The 18,727-nt window shown below is 32.2% G+C and overlaps 2 protein-coding genes and 1 long non-coding RNA gene across 4 annotated transcripts in view; 2 read left to right on the forward strand and 1 right to left on the reverse strand.

The window, feature by feature from the left end:
- LOC132758696 (uncharacterized) overlaps nucleotides 1–12,243 on the forward strand; it is a 38,690-nt gene extending 26,447 nt beyond the window's left edge. Inside the window, exons 1-2 of one of the 2 annotated variants that reach the window (XM_060750386.1) lie at nucleotides 8,252–8,678; nucleotides 9,484–12,243. In XM_060750386.1, coding sequence (XP_060606369.1) covers nucleotides 8,338–8,678; nucleotides 9,484–10,831 — 1,689 coding nt within the window. In that variant the 5' untranslated portion in view covers nucleotides 8,252–8,337 and the 3' untranslated portion in view covers nucleotides 10,832–12,243. Of the gene's footprint in view, nucleotides 1–8,251; nucleotides 8,679–9,483 lie in introns of those variants that run through there. The other variant, XM_060750387.1, reaches the window with a different exon arrangement.
- LOC132758698 (uncharacterized protein CXorf58-like) overlaps nucleotides 1–18,727 on the reverse strand; it is a 77,795-nt gene that overhangs the window by 30,962 nt on the left and 28,106 nt on the right. The window lies entirely within an intron of this gene.
- LOC132758709 (uncharacterized) lies at nucleotides 1,920–3,536 on the forward strand. Its single transcript, XR_009629614.1, has 3 exons — nucleotides 1,920–2,051; nucleotides 2,570–2,733; nucleotides 3,281–3,536. It is a non-coding gene; the product is annotated as an uncharacterized LOC132758709 (long non-coding RNA).

An 18,727-nucleotide genomic window follows, 5' to 3' on the forward strand; every position in this document is an offset into this window, starting at 1 on the left:
GGACTTCAGTGCATATGCAGAGGAAAGTAAGTACACCATTTTTGTCGAAAGTGACAGGTTATAATAATACCTTTCAAAATTGCTATATAACTATATACTTGCATAAATAATTTACTTATACATGTATAATTCATGTTTTTTTATTAGTTTATTGAACCAATTAATGGATATATACATGTCAACATGTGATCCATATATATCATGATCAGATATTCATATGATTTAAATATTAAACAATAATGACATTTTTTAAGTGGCATATAATACTGTATTAGAAGAAGAAGAAAAAAAAAATGCATTACATGGTTAATTTTGGTCCAATTGAAAGATTTTGGTGTCATCTTAAATGATGAGTTTGATATTTGTATGACTCCATAATATTATTATAGGTAATTGTTCACTGAGGTGAAAAAATAATAGAGGGTCATTATAGGTCTTAAATCCACTTGTGTAAAAATATATATGAGCCACGTCATGACAAAACCAACATAATGGTTTTGTGACCAGCATGGATCCAGACCAGCCTGCTCTTCCGCGCAGTCTGATCAGGATCCATGTTGTTCGCTTACAAACCCTATAACAAGTAGAGAAACTGATAGCGAACAGCATGGATCCTGATCAGACTGCGCGGATGCGCAGGCTGGTCTGGATCCATACTGGTCGCATACGCACTATGTTGGTTTTGTCGTGACGCGGCTCATATATGGTTTTTGGAAAGGATTCTGTTATGTAGTCAATTCTCAGACCATACAACAAAATAGTTACAGATTCCTCAAAAGTGGAGTATACTTTCTTAGTTACAATCAAACATCATGAATTACTAATTTCTAGCTTTTTTTTTTCAAAGCTTTTACATTCTATGTCAGATTGCTATGTTGGCATACAATTGCATTATTTAAATATTTTGAAATGTATCAACATGAAACTTGAAAGACTTGCTTATCATGACAAAGTGTAATTGTTAAACAGGGGAGCATACATGTTCTTATGAAAGCAGTCATTGAATTTAGCACTGGCCTGGTGGCCCATGGCCAGTGAAAATTAGTTTGGGCCAGTGTAAATTTTAAGAAAATGTAATTAAATATATAGTAGAATAAATTCAAAACTGGAATTGGGGCCAGTGAATTCAAAATCTTAAATTCAATGACTGTGAAAGCAATATTTTTTTAAGTTATATCCCTTTTAAACTAAGAATTTTAATAGACTGGTGTTATCACTGCATGCAATGCTGCTGTATTTGTTGTTCATAACAAGGGCAGATTCATGTCCTATAGTAAATGTTGGTGAAGACTGAATATATACAATTCTTTAATATGTAGAATATTTTCGCTAAAAATGAAAAGGAATTCCACAATTGATTTTTTTTCTTCTAAATCTTAAGCAAGTTATGGTTTAATCTTCAGGTAGCACTAAAGAAAGCCAATAAAATCCTTTAGGAGTTGAATTGAGACACAACCATTCATTTCTGTTTAGTTATAAAACTGCTACAGACAATAAACTATTCATGGTAAGTAAACAGTTATTATATATTTGATTTTGTTTGAATGTTTGATATTTTTATATGATTATTCTGTTGCTCAAGAGATATTTAGATAAAATTCTAGATAGGCAATACATAATTGTCATTTGTTGCAAGAAATTAATGCATGGCAAGATGTTTTGATGCATAATGTGGAAATTCCCCGAATACTTCATAGGTTTATGGTAATACTTTCATAGGTTTATGGTAAGCATTTTATATGTAAAATAAATGTGAAATGCTTAGTAAGTTTCATAAAACTTGTTAAAGGCTGACTTCTTTGCCATTTTTTTATGCATGCTTATTTTGTCTTGATATTTCATTTCAGGGAATAATATATTTTAGTGTCTGCATCAATCTTATAGTTATTGAGCATGAATGGATTCTGTTTTCAGATGATGGAATACACCAATGCCTAGTACAATGCCATTAGAAACCAGAACAAACCATGGCTGCAAAGGAAATAAGATGCACATAGTCTGAAAGATCTGGCTGGTGTTCTGAATAAGATGACATAATATCTCAATTGCAGGTATGTTCTCATCAGGGTACAATAAAAGAAATTTATATTGACAGGGTTCCCTCTGGAGCAATTTTAGTTTGCACCACCAGATTGGCCCAATCAAAAAAGTTGAAGCCAATGGCTCCAATGTTGGAACCATTAATTCTGCAAAGGAGATATGTCTATTTTTGTTGAGATATGCTAGCAGTTTGGAGTGAAATTTTTTAAAAGGATTTATTTTCCTAACTGGAAAGGAGTATATGTCCTGATTAATACAAAGCTCATATGTCTATTGATTATAGAATGTTCAATGTTTTACAGCACCTTTATATGTTAACGCAAATGACCTACAACCATTATGTATAAATTAATTGGCACCTTTATTGCACTTATCAATTGAAGGATAGAGCTGTGTAAAATCTTTTCAAAGATAATTATTTACATACAGAGATTATATCTAGCCTATGAATATGTTAATGTTAAAGGATTTTTCCTTACTAAAATCATTTATATGAAAATATCTTTCCATTATTTGTATTCATTTTTAGAAGTACAGCTGGCATGTAGGGGTTTCAACAGCACATCTTGATGAATTGTACCAAAAGATTTGCTTACACACCACCTGTTTATAGGATGCACAATCTTCTTGCAGCCATAGATTATAATATACATGCAAATAGACCATACATCACCAACAAGGGGGATCTGTTAGGTATGCTACTTACAAAACTCCAACATGTAATGTTTCACAATTTTACAGAATGAAAGAAAACAGTGTCCAGTTTGTGTTAATAAAGTGAATTGTTTGGAACTATAATAATGTTCAACATAGATGTACTCTGTACTGAGTCTAATATGGATGTAGCATGTTTCTTTGTTTATTTCAATAGAAAGATTTCAGTTCTTCAAACATATAAAGAGGCAAAGCCTAAATAAAATGTTGTGCTTTATCTTCTTTGGGCATATAGATTTTCAACATTTTTTTTTTTCATTTTTGCATATGAATATAAATGCTGCAATATCTTAGTATTAAATGTTCCTGCCTCTGTGAATTATAAGATATTTTTATTGAAAGTGTGATCACTATGCATTTATATTGCCTATATAATATTTATTTCAATCAAAAGAGATTTTGCAGTCTCTGAATAACCTGACTAATAAATTTTTGAGGACATAATTACATGTAATGCATTTTGAGAATTGTATACACTTATGATTTTGTTATATAATATAACAGGCTTGTTAATTTCTCATTTCAGACTTCAGCGAGTCTGGATGAATTAAAGAAGAAGAAAAAGTATCATTATACCATTTTTCATGATGCTATAACTCTGAGAATTAGTGACATGGAGGGGATATATAAAATAGAAGTTAGAGGAAGATGACCCCCCACAGACTTTCAAAATATTTGGCCCAAAGTTAGCCCGAAGCCTACCCGAGCCATTCATGAGGAACATAAATCAAGATATGATTGACTTTTTATGGAAAAGAATGATAAATAGTGTGTTACACTGATTGCCCAAACTATTCAAACATATTTAAGCTGACATTGAATACCTGGTATTCATGATAGTTTTATGAAATATCTTTTTTAGATATGGCACTGTATCTATCTTGTTTCAAAAAAAATTCTCTTGATTCATTTGTCATGACTCAAGGTCTGTTTTTTTAATATTTTGTCAGAAAAATGACTACTTTTTATAAAAGTGCAAAATATTATCTAATCTATTAAACTATAAGTGCTGCTATGAGCTTTAATGTAGTAATGAAGTTAAAAGTATTATTCAATTATATTTTTGATAAACATGTACTATGTCATTCACTTTAGCTCAGCTTTTCTTTTTTTTTCTTTTTTGAAAAAAGAAATAGAGGTTGCTGCCGTTGCCTTCTGCAAATTGAACCTTGTTCATAACTTTTAAAGATTTTGGTGTACTGTCTAACCTTAGCCTTCATTCATATTGACATTGACCTTCAAGGTTAAATGTCTAAATTTTGGCTTTGCTTAGTGGCTTTAACTTTATTGCCCTTTGTTAATGTTCAAAATTCATTTTTGTCTTGGCCATTTGTCCTAAACTATATTGTTCACAAGGCAACACATCCGACTCGCGGAGATCTAGTTGTTATTATTCCATGAATTGTTTGTAGTCCAATCTAGTTTATTAGACCAATGACATAGGGGCATTTTTATATAAAATCCTTGTTCAATCAAACAAGGCAAGCCTTAAAATTATCTTTGTATTTACTCCCTCATCCCATTCCAGTTCAGATAGGTTAGGTGGGCTGATAAAATATTTATTTTTGTGCCCCCGCTTTAGTGGCGGGCATTTAGATTTACCCTTGTCCGTCCATCCGTATTTCACCTAGAGCATGAAACTTTACTGTAATGTTGATCAGCAAGTGTAGTTGTTCACCTTGGTATTTTCATCTGGATATTTTTAGTATTTTCAGAGTTACTGCCATTGAATTTTTGCAATTTCAACTTGTGTCGCATGTTACTCAAGAAGTATTTGACCTAGAGCAATGAAACTTTACAGGAATGTTGAACATTATGTGTAGTTGTGCACCTGGGTATTTTCGTCTGGATTTAGTATTTTGAGAGTTATGGCCCTTGACTTAGTAAAATTTTGGCAATTTTCAACTTGTGTCGCATGTAACTCAAAAAGTATTTGACTTTATAGAGTCTTGAAACTTTACAGGAATGTTGATCAGCATGTGTAGTTGCGCATCTGGGTATTTTCGTCTTTGGAATTATTTAGGATTTTTTAGAGTTATTGCCCTTGAATTGGTAAAAATTTTGCAGTTTTCAACTTGTGTCACATGTAACTCAAAAAGGATTTGACATAGAGTCATTAAACCTTACAGGAAGGTTGCTCAGCATATTTAGTTTTGCACCTGGGATTTGGCTTGTGGATTTATCCAGTATTTGTAGAGTTATTTCCCTTGACTTAGTAAAAAAACGTTTCATTATGTTGTTATTTGTTCCTTGAGTGCTTGAGTACTTTACAGGAATAATGATCAACATCACTAAATTACAGGAATAATGATTTAACATCACTGTGAAGCTATGAACCTGGGACTTTCATGTGGATTTTTTTCAGTTTTGTTATTGAGTTATTGCCCTTGACTTACAGTAGTATAAATTTACAATTTTCAACTTGTTCATGCATAGCTCAAAAAGTATTTATGTTTTCTTTCATTTCATTCAGCCAAAACATAAAATAATATATCATTTAACTCCATAATTAATATCCTACAGGGATAAAAATATAAATAAGAAAGACAATATACAAATGTAGGAGTGGCTACTACAGGTTCACTTTAATTTATCGAATAATTTTTCAACTTGTTCATGCATAGCTCAGAAAGTATTTCACTTGTAGGCCAGAATGTTTAAAAAAGAATGTTGGTCAGCATGTGCACTTATGCACCTTGGGGGTTTACTTGTGAATTTATTCAGTATTTGTAAAGTTCTTGCCCTTTACTTTGTAAAAGATTTTTAGTTTTCAAAAAATATTTGACCTAGAGTCATAAGATTGACAGAACAATGGCGCGTAGGGGGGACCCGTGTCCTATGGACACATTCCTAGTTATTCAAAATGTTTGTCTTGTTTTATTTTTCATTAAAATTATATGTAGTTCAAACAAATTGTGAATGCATGAAAGCATCTGTTTTACTTGAAAATTTAGAACCATATTTTTCAGTTTCAATCAACAAATATCCCAACATTTGTATATTTACAATTAAAAAATCACGAGACAGTTAAAAGGTGCATTCTCATTGACACTCTGATTTCATTTTAGTAAACAAATCCTGGCAATAAGATATTTAGGTAGCTGTGCTATTTGTAGGTAGGTTGCGGGAGTGGGGAACAAACAATATTTTACATTCAGGGGTAAGCCTAAGTTTTTAGGCTTGGTAGGAACATTGCCCTTCCCCAGATAATGGCACCAACTGATTTTGAGGTAATCAGATTTAAAGCTCAAGATAGGGCAGAAAGTTTTACTTCCTTTAAAATATGTGTAGCATTGTAAGGTATAGTTTATGTAACTCAGAAGGAAAAATTCTGATTGCCATTAGTTTTAAGATTGGTCCATTTGATTATAAGTTCAAGGTCTCAGTGACATGTAAACTCATTGTCCCAAGGTTTTGAACATTTCCAGGGACATTGCTTAGATTAGTAATTAAGCATTAGTTTGGAGTTAATAAGGTCTAAGGTCACAATGGCTTAAGCATAATATCCTTCATCACCAGAAAACCCATAAGGGGTTAGCTCAAGTTAATACAATTTGGTTGGAATTAAGATATTATTTATTTCCTTCTACAATATTGGCCATCTTCACACTTTCTCTTCCTGTTAAGACAGCATGGATTGAATAATAAATAAAACTATAACTGTAAAGAAGTCACTGTTGTACAATTTTAAGAGTAAGAAAAAGAAGATATGCTGTTCATTTGAAAATATTTTATTGTTGTTTTACTGCCAATGTTCAAATACAATGTTTCAATTTATCTGTGTTTTTGTTATTTTAACAACGTTCCAAAAATGTGTCCTGAAACGTGCTAAAGAGAAGTGGAGTGTAAATTAACATTGAAAGGTATTTGTAAAACATTGTTACAATCTGTGATCTTATTTGACTTTTAAAAAAGTACATTTGACATCAGAAAATAGAGAAATAAAGAATTCCTGCAGAAAGCCCAAAATGACAAAATTGAAACTGTTGCAGGCTCTATTTGGTGAGCCTGTTGGAAAGTGCAAGTTACCGCCCATGCCCCCCTAGCACCAGCTTTGGCAGAATTCAACATTTTGAACATAAAGTGGTGAAATTTATGGTTTTATGCCATACCGGTGTAGGTAATCCAGAGATTAGGATTTAATTCTTGGCAATCTTATTTTCAGTGGAATGCAACTGTTCATTGTTAACAGAATAAAATTTACACAGGTGGCACTGTGTTTGTATTGGAATGAAATTCTCATTAGTACATTATTTTCCATAATGTGCACTTTTTACAAAAGGCTAACATAAAAATCAGGTCTTGAGTGATCATTTTCAAAATTATAGGCATCAGAACTTTAACTTGGTCCTTTTTTCCATTCTTGTTTGCTTATAAATTGAAGTATAATTATACATTATCATATATCAAACGGTTGAGCCTGTAGATGTTAAATATGTATTGGCTTTTGCATGCAGTTGACAGGTTATTTAATCTGGCAACACCCTATACAGGTTATTACACCAGATTGCCAAATTATATTTCTTTCATTATAATTTCCTAACACAGACACTTGGGTTTGGAGCTCAAAACGCCTTTAAAAATAAAAAAAAAACACAAAAAAACAAAACTTAATATAAGCCGTTTTGAAAAAAAATCGTATTTCAACATCTATAATATAATACAGATTGAGCACCAAATCCCAAGTGTCGGTGTTTCATAATATTTACATGACGCACACTACTGTATGCCATATTACTACGATGGAAGCTTGGCAATAGGTACGTATTATTTCTGGTACGAACCGATCATAAAGAACGGCTAATTTACCGATTTCAAATAACCACAGCAACCGTACGACATAGACATGACCAACGCTCCATCTTTCTTGTTTACTGTAGATCTAGTGAGAGTCTCAGATTTTGTTCTTTTTCCGATTGTTTCGTAACGCGTTACGAGGATATAAGCTACATTCCTTAGCTAATAAATAGCTTTTCATATCGTTTATTAATTACAAAACATAAAAATAAAATTGCATCCGTCATTTATATTTTATCTCCTAATATCGGGGTCGCAAGTTTGTTGACGTTTCTAATTATAGCGTTTCCGAACTTGTTTCTAATTATAGCATTTCCGAACCTTTCCGTATGCAAATGAGTTAATTCCGAATGAAACCGATCGGGCCCGAGAGCTTTTACAAATGGCGGGGATTTCAAAAACTGGCGACATTATATCCAGTTGCATCCGAGTGTTTCGGCGAAATAAGATTAAAATTGTATAGCAGTTCATCATTAATGAGGATATACTTATGATTTAGGTGATAATTTCTGAAAACTAAGTTGTAGGGTAAAATATCATCGTTGAACGGTATTATAACTTTAAGAAATATTAAATCCTTATTCAGAACACTTGCGTTAAGCTTTAAATAAGTTATTTAATTTCAACGTTACTTATGTAAATGAAAGAGCCGTTTTGCAAATATCTTAACATAACAAAATTAAATGTAGTATGGTTTATGTATTTGAAAATCAGTCACGCGTATGTAGCAATGTCGAAACCAGGTAGCAACGAAACAAGGAAGTTGAAAACTTCAGCTGAAAAAAAATGGCCGTAGACGGGCGTAAATTAAGTCAATCTTTGTATCAAGGATCGGATATAGAACATGAGTTTCCGTGTTCTCCTTGTTTTAAAGAAGGAAAGAATGTAGCTGCTATTAAACATTGTGTGGAATGTGATGAAAACTTGTGTCAAAAATGTTTAGGTGATCACAATAAGTTTTCAGTAATGAGAGGACATCAGTTACTAGACACGGTAAAACAGCTGAGCGGGAAAAAGCAGGGATTACCAAGTCAGAGATGTGAGAGACATGGAGGGAAATTGATTGACGTCTACTGTCCTGGTCATGATAAGGTTGGCTGCTCAACGTGTATGACCATTGAACACAGGTTTGAAAAATTCTACTTTCGATTTCGATGTATTGACAAGAAAATTAATTTTGACGTAAGACCCAACCAGGAAAAACAAATATTTAATAGATTAACAGCCTCTTTTTGTCGTCTGATAAGGTTGGCTGCTCAACGTGTATATCCGTTGAACACAGGTTTGAAAAATTCTACTTTCGCTTTCGATGCATGACATAGAAATTTTTTTGTCGAAAGAAAAAATATTAAATAACAGCCTCTTTTTGTCGTCAAAATGAATTTATAGTATATTGTATCATTGGTTCAGAAATAGAAATAAACTCTCATTCAATATTTTCTTCAGAGTCTATCTACTTGTACGTTTTAACTCGAGGTAAACCTGTGAAAACTGGCAGAAATCGCCATTCTCTATGTATTTTTGTAACGCCCTATAATGAGCATTACAATATGCGAAAACAAAAGATGACGAATTCACATAAAGGATAGTATCCAATATATAACGGCATAAACCACTCTCGGTGGTGAGCCAGGGTTTGTGTGCCTTAAAACGTTACATTTTGAAGTTTATATAATTTCTAAAATTAAGGTTGAATATTTCTGTGTCTCATTTTGTAACATTTATTTAATATTGAATTATAATTTATTGACAGACTGACAATAGTTTTTACCAGATGAATTTTAGCACAGATACTTTAATTATTATTTCATATTGATTACTCCTATTGTCTCTTTTATTGCAGTGGCTGTTTAGGAATAAGTTACATTCCATTATATACTAGCATATATAACCATTATGTGCTTAAGATTTCTAATATTTATTTCATTGCAGTGGTTGCAAAGGTATTAGTTACATACCAGACATAGCGTGTAAAACTGAAACCTCCGAGAAACTAAAACTTCTTGAAGCCGATATAAGCGCTCTACAGTCTCGTTTCCACGCATTAAAACAAAACAAACAGAAAGAAGTAGAGAATGCAAAAAAGGAAAAAAGTCAATTGATTAAAGAAATAAAATCAGAAAGGAAGAAAATCAACGACCATTTGGACAAGATGGAACAGGAACTTCTTCAGGAAGTGGATGTGACCTTTCAGACCAAACTGCAACATATAGAGTCTAATATGAAACAAGTTGATGAGAGGATCGCTTCACTACAAGAAAGTCTGAAGAAGATAAATGCTGCTAAACAGGAAAACGAATCTGAGAAATATGTACAGATCAAACTTGTCAACGAGAAGAGGAAAATTGCACGTGATAGTTTAGAAGACTTGGAGAGGTCAAGAAAAACAGACGCAATACGATTTGAGCCATACAGACAAGCGACTGATTCGGAATGCAACATCATTGGGAATATACTTCACTTTCCAATGATTGAAGTAGACAAATGTGCTGAATTTAATGCGCGACTAAAGGATGACAAGGAGTCATGCATTATTTTTGGCATGTGCATGTGTGACGACGGATGCATTGTTATGACAGATCAAAACAATAAATGTATAAAGAAAATGAATGATTCCTTCCAGGTCATTTCTTCCCTGAAAGTCACAGATAATCCTTTTGGTATATGTCAGATAGACTCATCAATGCTGGCCGTAACTATGTATAATGATAGGACAGTTCAGTTTATCTCACAGAAAGAACCAATGAAGTTACAACACTCCTTTAAAGTCGGCGATAGATGTCGGGGTATTGCATACAATGACGGGATGATTTATGTTTGTTGTGGCGGATACAAGGATACTGGTGAAGGTGTTGGTCATCTAGAGGTATATACTGTTTCTGGGAAAATTGTTTTATCTCATTATGATGAGATTACCTATCCTGTAAATGTTACAATTTCAAACACTACTATGGAGGTATCTGTGATCGACAAACATAAAGGTATTCTAAACATAAATGAAAACCTAAACATGAGGCCCGTAACTGTAGATAACAAAATATTCTTGAATCCTAAATATATTTGTAAAATAAACAAAAGTCAGTATTGTGTTAGTTTTTATACGACACACAATTTCCTTTTGATGTCACATGATGGGAAGGATCAGGTAGAACTCCCAATACGTGAAGATGGTTTAAAAAAACCTGTCTGTTTATGTTTTGATAACAAAACTTCAAGACTTTTTGTTTCTTGTTGGGAAAGTGACAAAATCATGGTTTATACATTAAAGATAAGTGACTGATTTGTCATAAACGAGAAATAAAACATGTGAAATAAAAGCCGGTGCTAGGGTGCGTGGACAGTACCCTGCACTTTCCAATGCTGTCATGAACAGGCTAAATCAAACCAAGCCTGCAACATTTTTCAATTTTGTCGTTGTTTTTTTTTTTCATTCTTTAGGGATTGTGTTTTTCTCTTCTTTTTTGTATGTGACATTCGTGACTATGTAGGTGTTTCCTTTATGAAGTCCGGAATTAGGAAGGTGTATCACTGTGAACATTAGTTATCGATGAAGAAGTGGTGAAATATTGTTTTTATCATGAATTATATAAAACTCACATATTTTGTAATTATATGTCAGCATCTTATTTTAATGCATATTATTTTTTATAATTATTACGAGTGTGTCTCTTTATTTGTTAATTAGATTACTTAAAATAACACCGCATAATATAATATATTTGCATGTTAATAAAGCAGTTGACTGACTCCATGTTATAATTTTAAAATGTATTTTCTGACATCCGTTTAAAGACTTTTTGTTTCGTGTTGGAAAAGTGACAAAATTATGATTTATACATTAAAGATAAGTGACTGATTTGTCTTAAAACGAGAAATAAAACTTGTGAAACAAAAGCCGGTGTAAGGGGGCGTGGACTTTGCACTTTCCAATGCTGTCCATGAACATGTTAAATCAAAACTTTTTCAATTTTGTCGTTTTGTTTTGGAATTTTTTAGGGATTGTGTTTTTCTCTTCATTTTTGTATGTGACATTCGTGACTATGTGGTTATTTCCTTTATGAAATCTGAAGTACCGTTAACAGAATAAGGAAGGTGTATCACTGAAAACGTTTGCAGTCGATGAAGAAATGGCAAAATATAGTTTTTATCATGAAGTATATGTAATTCACATATTTTGTACTTATATGTCAGCATCTTATTTCAATTCATATTGTTTTAAAATGATCACGAGTGTGTCTCTTTATTTGTTAATCAGATTACTTTAAAATAAGACCACATAATATTATATATTTGCATGTTTAATATTGTTAATATTGCAATAGGCTGACTCCATGTTATCATTTTAAAATGTATTTTCTGACACCCGTTTAAAGTACAGTTTGCAGGTACATGTATATTATAAGTTCTAGTACCAAAAATGTGTATAGGAAGTAGTATGACTGTAATTCCCATATTTACATAAAACTTGTCCGGAAAAGATAGAACTTTACAAATACGTAATTTATGTTTTTTGTATGTTTGTGAATTTTGTTTCAAGAAGTTGCAGTAGTAACATCTTTCCTGTTTCAAAATAATCATGAGAAGAGAACCTGAACAGTTTGTAAATTATTTTACACAGACATTTAAGAAAATTTCTATTGTACTTTGTATATCTTCTCATTTTAGTACAATAAAACCTGTCTTACAACACAAGTGTCTTGGTTATTCCTCAATTAAAAGAAAAGCTTGTTTATGATGGCGGCTGATTTCTGCCATTTCGTATCTTCAACCCTAAAAAGCTCAATATACTCACTTATCGTGTCTTCAACTTCGTCTTCGATTTTGAGGGCGCCGACATGAAAACATAATATTTTTAGGCGAATTAACGATATTTTAATAGGCGAACCATATGTTTAGTAAACGAGAGAGGAGAAAAGATACAAATAACATATTTTATGCAATAGAGAGTGTTAAAGGGTGGAAGGGGGGCAGAAATCAGATTTATAAAAAGAGATAATTAAAATAGACAAACTAGACAGAGTTACGTTTATTGCACATTGCAAATTTATCATTGTCAAGACCTATCACTTAAACTGAAGTTGCCACTAAAATGCACAAATATAACTTTTAAAAGCAAAATCTCTTAAATGGAGAAAAATCTTGAGAACATTGTAACTCGTCTAACGGCTCGGTTATATTTTCAAATAGCCGTTTAAATAGGGCCATATATAATTACCTGTCAACAATCTTTATAACTGCAGAGAAATAAAATAAATCTTTATAAATCGACAGCAGCCGTGTATATTATTAGTTATAAAGATCTTTGACAGGTTATATGGCCCTATATAAACGGCTATTTGTAAATATAACCCGAGCCGTTAGGCGAGGGTTATATTGCAAACAGCCGTTTACATACGGTCATATAACCTGTCAACAATCTTTATAACGAATTTATAATACAGCAAGCATCATTTCTAGAGAAAAAGAGTGAGATTTCTTCATGAATCGACAGAAGCCGTGTATATATTAAACTATATAAACGTCACGATTATCCAATGAAAAATGACGTTACAAACGTGCAGTATTATAAAAAAAACACATATCACAGAACTTATTCAGCATTATAAATAAGCAACAGTACCACAATATGTGTGCATAATGTTAACCTTTGTATGTCTAAAAATGTACTAATGCAATAAATGAAAACAATATCAATCATAATTTCGAAATACTATTACTATTTTATTCTTTACAAATATATAATATTAAAAATGATTAATTTTCTGCTCCAAACAAAGTTAATTTATGTAGAAAATATTTCCAGAGATCACTCTACTAGTTAAAATTTAATCATCAATTCAATTTAATTTATCAATTATATTTTCATACTTAAATTATCATTTTCCACATTTTTTGATTTTATAAATTTAATTATGAATTTATCTTTAACTAGAAATGTGTCCATAGGACACGGGTGCCCCCACAAGCCACTGTTCTGTCTCTAATGACTCTAGGTCAAATATTTTTTGGACTACATGTGTCACAAGTTGAAAACTAAAAATCTTTTACTAAGTAAAGAGCAAGAACTTTACAAATAAATCCACAAGCAAACCCCAAGTGCATAAGTAGACATGCTGACCAACATTCTTGTAAACTTTCAGTCTTACAAGTGAAATACTTTTTGAGCTATGCATCAACAAGTTGAAAATTGCAAATTTGTACTTCTGTAAGTCAAGGGCAAACACTCTAACAAAACTGAAAAAATCCACATGCAAAGTCACAGGTGCATAGCTTCACGGTGATGTTGATCATGATTCCTGTAATTTTGTGATGTTGATCATTATTCATGTAAAGTCGGTTGATTCTAACTCAAGCACTCAAGGAACAAATAACAAAACATAATGAAACGGTTTTTACTAAGTCAAGGGAAATAACTCTACAAATACTGAATAAATCCACAAGGGAAACTAAGGTGCACAACTTTATATGCTGTTCAACATTCCTGTAAAGTTTCATGACTATGTCAAATACTTTTTGAGTTACGTGCAGCACAAGTTGAAAATTGTAAATTTTTACTAAGTCAAGGGCAATAACTCTAAAAATAAAAAGAAATCCAGACGAAAATACCCAGATGTACAACTACACATGCTGATCAACATTCCTGTAACGTTTCATGACTCTAGGTGAAATACGTTTTGAGTTACATGCGACACAAGTTGAAAATTGCAAAAATTTACTAAGTCAAGGGCAATAACTCTAAAAATACTTAGTAAATCCAGGCAAAAGTACCCAGGTGCACAACTACACATGCTGATCAACATTCCTGTAACGTTTCATGACTCTAGGTCAAATACTTTTTGAGTTACATGCGACACAAAATGAAAATTGCAAATTTTTACTACGTCAAGGGCAATAACTCTAAAAATACTAAAATAAATGCAGATGAAAATACCCATGTGCACAACTTAACATGCAGATCAACATCCCTGTACAGCTTCATGACTCTAGGTCAAATACTTTTTCAGTAACATGCGACACAAGTTGAAAATTGAAAAATTTTACAAAGTCAAGGACAATAACTCTAAAATTACTAAGTAAAATCCAGACGAAAATACCCAAGTGTACAACTACACATGCTGATCAACATTCCTGTAACGTTTCATGACTCTAGGTCAAATACTTTTTGAGTTACATGCAACACAAGTTGAAAATTGCAAAAATTTACTAAGTCAAGGGCAATAACTCTAAAAATGCTAAATAAATCCAGACGAAAATACGCAGGTGCACAAGTACACATGCTGATAAATATTCCTGTAACGTGTCATGACTCTAGGTCAAAATAGGCTAGCTTCTCTCTCCCATTGTTCCCCTTCGTCACCATATTCCCCTATGCTCCCGTACTTATCATAATAATCCCCGGGTTCCTCTGAAACAGCTGTCTGTCCTAGAGAGTCCAACATATCGTCCAGCAAAATATCATCCATAATGTTGATATAATTCCAATTTGTATCATCAAGTAAATTCACAAAATCAGTGATTTTTTTAGTCCTATAATCTATTTTCTAAGCAGCAAGTTGAGATAGCATTATTCACAGAAAGTTACCAAAAGCACAATTAATCATGTGACACATTGATTTATATTTCGTCTCTTGATAATAAATATTTTAAACAATTTTAAACATCATAAAAAATCTGCTGATATTAGATGCCACCGGGTAAATTTTATTTTATTTTTGGTTTTAATAATCATAATCAAGTGCTGTCAAAAAGCAGTATTTAGGAATTCATTGATAAAACAAGAATTGCGACCTACCTCTCCTTCAACAATTTTATATTCATTTTATGGACCCATAGTATGATGAGTTAGATGGACAAGGGGAAAATCTGTATGTCCCACCCTCCAAACACCTCTCTGTGTATTAATCTGGCACGATTTATCACTTGACTAAAATATATATTTCTGTCATATAGTTGGACATTACTGACCTTTGATATAAAAAATAATAAAACACAAAAGTGTTAACCAACTAACCTTGTGCTCAAGTTATCAATTGTAAATTCAAAGTATTATGATCGTTTTGTAGTTAAAGATATACCAAGTAACACGCTTTAATCATTTTTAATTAAATGTTACTACCACTACAGCTATTACAAATAGGCAAAAATCTTTGAAAATAGGAAAAAGACTCCAACTTATAAGCATTTTTTCAAGTTTTCAAATCAGGTAACAAAATGTAAAATTTTCTTCCCGATTAAGGCCACATTTGCAAATTGTACGTGTCATTTACTCATTGACTGTCTTGTTGAAACTAGTGGTTATTAACACCTTTAAATGCCTGTCAGGCAATATTCTAGCGACCTACAAGTTAAAGAAGTGACATCCAGCTCAATTTATTTTTTCCTTACATGAGAGAATCTAAAACCCTTGACTGCATAGGATCAAACAATTTAACCACTCAGCCATGAAGGCTCCCTTTAAAATAAAGTCATTTAAACAATGTTATATATTTAGATGCATAATTGTATAGATGGAGAAGTTTAATATAAAAACCGATACAGTATAATGAAAGATTACAAAATAAAACAACGCAAGAAATATGTGCAGTAAAAAAGCAACACATATGTTTGACACAACAGAGTGCATTAACCTCTTTTTGGAAACTAAAATTAACAGGACACGAAAGTAAATAATCTTTTGAGCAACGAAAATAAAAGAACTTCTGAGGGGATAATGTACCTTTAAACGATAAATAGGAAGTGTCCGAATAATGAATTTACCTGGTAAAATTACTTCTGGTGTATAACACCATTGTCTGTTTTTAAAATTGATAAATGTATAAACAGATTTTACATTATTAAGCTTTCACCCTTTGTTACCAGCTGAATTTCTTAAGTGTCCTTGAAAAGCTTCTATTTTTTAAACTCTTCACTATCAATTTTTGGAATATCAAGATGAAAATGTTAACAGTTAGCCAACGGCATAAAGGCTTTTCAGACTGCAGGAGTTTAAGAGCCAAATAATTTTTCGTGGTTCGAGTCCCGGCTGCGGCATGCCGATTTTTCGTGTGATTTTTCTCTGAATAATTTCCTGCTCATAACTTTTTCGCTTTCATATATACATGTATATATGTACTAAAAATGATTGATAAATACTTAAGTTACAAGACTGGAATAATGGTTAAACATACATTTAGTGAAATGAATAGTTAATAGTTATACATGTTTAAGATAGAGAAACGGTTGAACATACATTGATTTTTTCAACATATTATGACATAATTTTAAATTATCTTTATTCTAGGTTGCTCAAGTTTTCTTGTTATATTTAGCCGATCTTATAAAACTATGTGTCCATAATACCCCAAAATAATATGAAATATTTGGAAGGTAAAATATACAGTGATAAAATATACCTTATAAAACTTGTTTTCTTTGTTAGTTTGAAGAAAGTGTTCACCTCGATCAAACCTTGAAAAAATAATGTAAACCCTTTGTTATGAAATAAAAAAAAAAGATATACTTTCCTTTATGATCGTATTGATTGTGTGATTTGATACTTTAACATTTGTTTCAACAGAAATACCGTAACCATTAATTCTTTGCCCCGAAGACAGGCGGAAAGGGCCGAAATGTGGCGATTGAATATTCTACCAAAAACACCTATGAGCAATCAAACACTTCCTTGGTTTGAAGACTTCTGAGCAGCAGATTTAAGCAGATTTAACCAACTTGTAGTGAATAGAATAGCTTTATCTATCTGCTATGCATTAATCCATTGTTGTTTTAAAAGTTTCAACTCAATGTGTTTCATAAACAACATGTCATATAAATTTAAAAGAAGGAAACAATTACCCGTCTTTCTACTTCATCAAAAGTGAGACATGCCTGAATTAATGAAGCATATTTTTTTTTCAAATATACTTTTCTCATTATTACAAAACAGTAAACAAAATTTCAACATGTACGATAATAACAAGATGGGATCAGGTAGAGTATTCGTTCACTTCTCCTCGCTCCCATCTTTTTTTAAAGTTTCAATCGCACGAGGAGTTTGCATAAAAGGATATTGATTAATAATGCTACTAGTTAGAGTAATGCTTCTTTCCCTACCCACAATACTTTATATTAGTTTCAAGTTAATCCCTTAACATGAAAGAATCACCGATTTTGCTAAATTTAAAAGACATACAGTTTATGAAATGACAAAAAAAACAACTGGATATAAAAACGGTCAGCAGTAACCGCAAAGCCATTCCGAAGGGACCAAGTCTGTATGTACCGACGCTTATAAAATATGTTTCACCATATGAATGAACAATGAATAAATCTAAATATATTCATGACGTTTCCATCTGTAATTTAAATTATAATTCATGTTTAATATATAGTATTCAATGGTAGAATATATTGTCATACAAAATAATATGTAAACTTAAATCTAAATGATTTGTTTGTTGTAAAATCCCACGGAATGGGGGGGGGGGGGGGGGGAGAGTTAACGCACCTTTATCAAAGTTAATACGTATTAAAAAATGTGCCACGTGATTTCAGATGTAGTGTAATCTTCGATAATGTAAAACAAATGTATATATCTGACATCCAAACGAAGATAAAGTCTGTGTCTTTACAATTATGATTGAAAATATGTCTGACAACCATTTTTTATTTAAATATGCCCAAAAAACAAATCCGAATTAATGTCAACAGGATGGCATTTTTGTACTTACGATTTCTACTACCATAATAATAAGTATGTAAATAATGTATTGTTTGCTATTTTGTCTTTGAATTCACTTATTTTAAGTAGACTTATACTTGATATATTGGGAAAAAAAAACATGTTAACCACCCCAGCATTAAATCACTATTTGCTTATATGTTTTGTTTCTTAGCGTAGGTTGGACCACGGATCTTAATTAAAATAAATACGTGGTTGGATTCATACTAAATAAATATTGTGTTCAAGGTCCATATCCGAAGACTGACGGAAAGGGTCGCTCTTCGGACGGAAGGGCCAAAACGTTGCTATTGCTTCTCTCGTAGAAGTCCATATAAAATCTTGTTGAAAGATCTGTAGTGTAAAAGGGGCCTCCGTGGCCGAGTGGTTAAAGTCGCTGACTTGAGATCACCAGTCCCTCACCACTGTGGGTTCGATCCTCACTCGGGTCGAAATCTTTCATGTGACGAAGCCATCCAG

The sequence above is a fragment of the Ruditapes philippinarum genome, unplaced genomic scaffold, assembly GCF_026571515.1.
Source record: "Ruditapes philippinarum isolate M1 unplaced genomic scaffold, ASM2657151v2 ctg2098_1_1_1_1, whole genome shotgun sequence".
NCBI classification, from domain to species: Eukaryota; Metazoa; Mollusca; class Bivalvia; order Venerida; family Veneridae; genus Ruditapes; species Ruditapes philippinarum.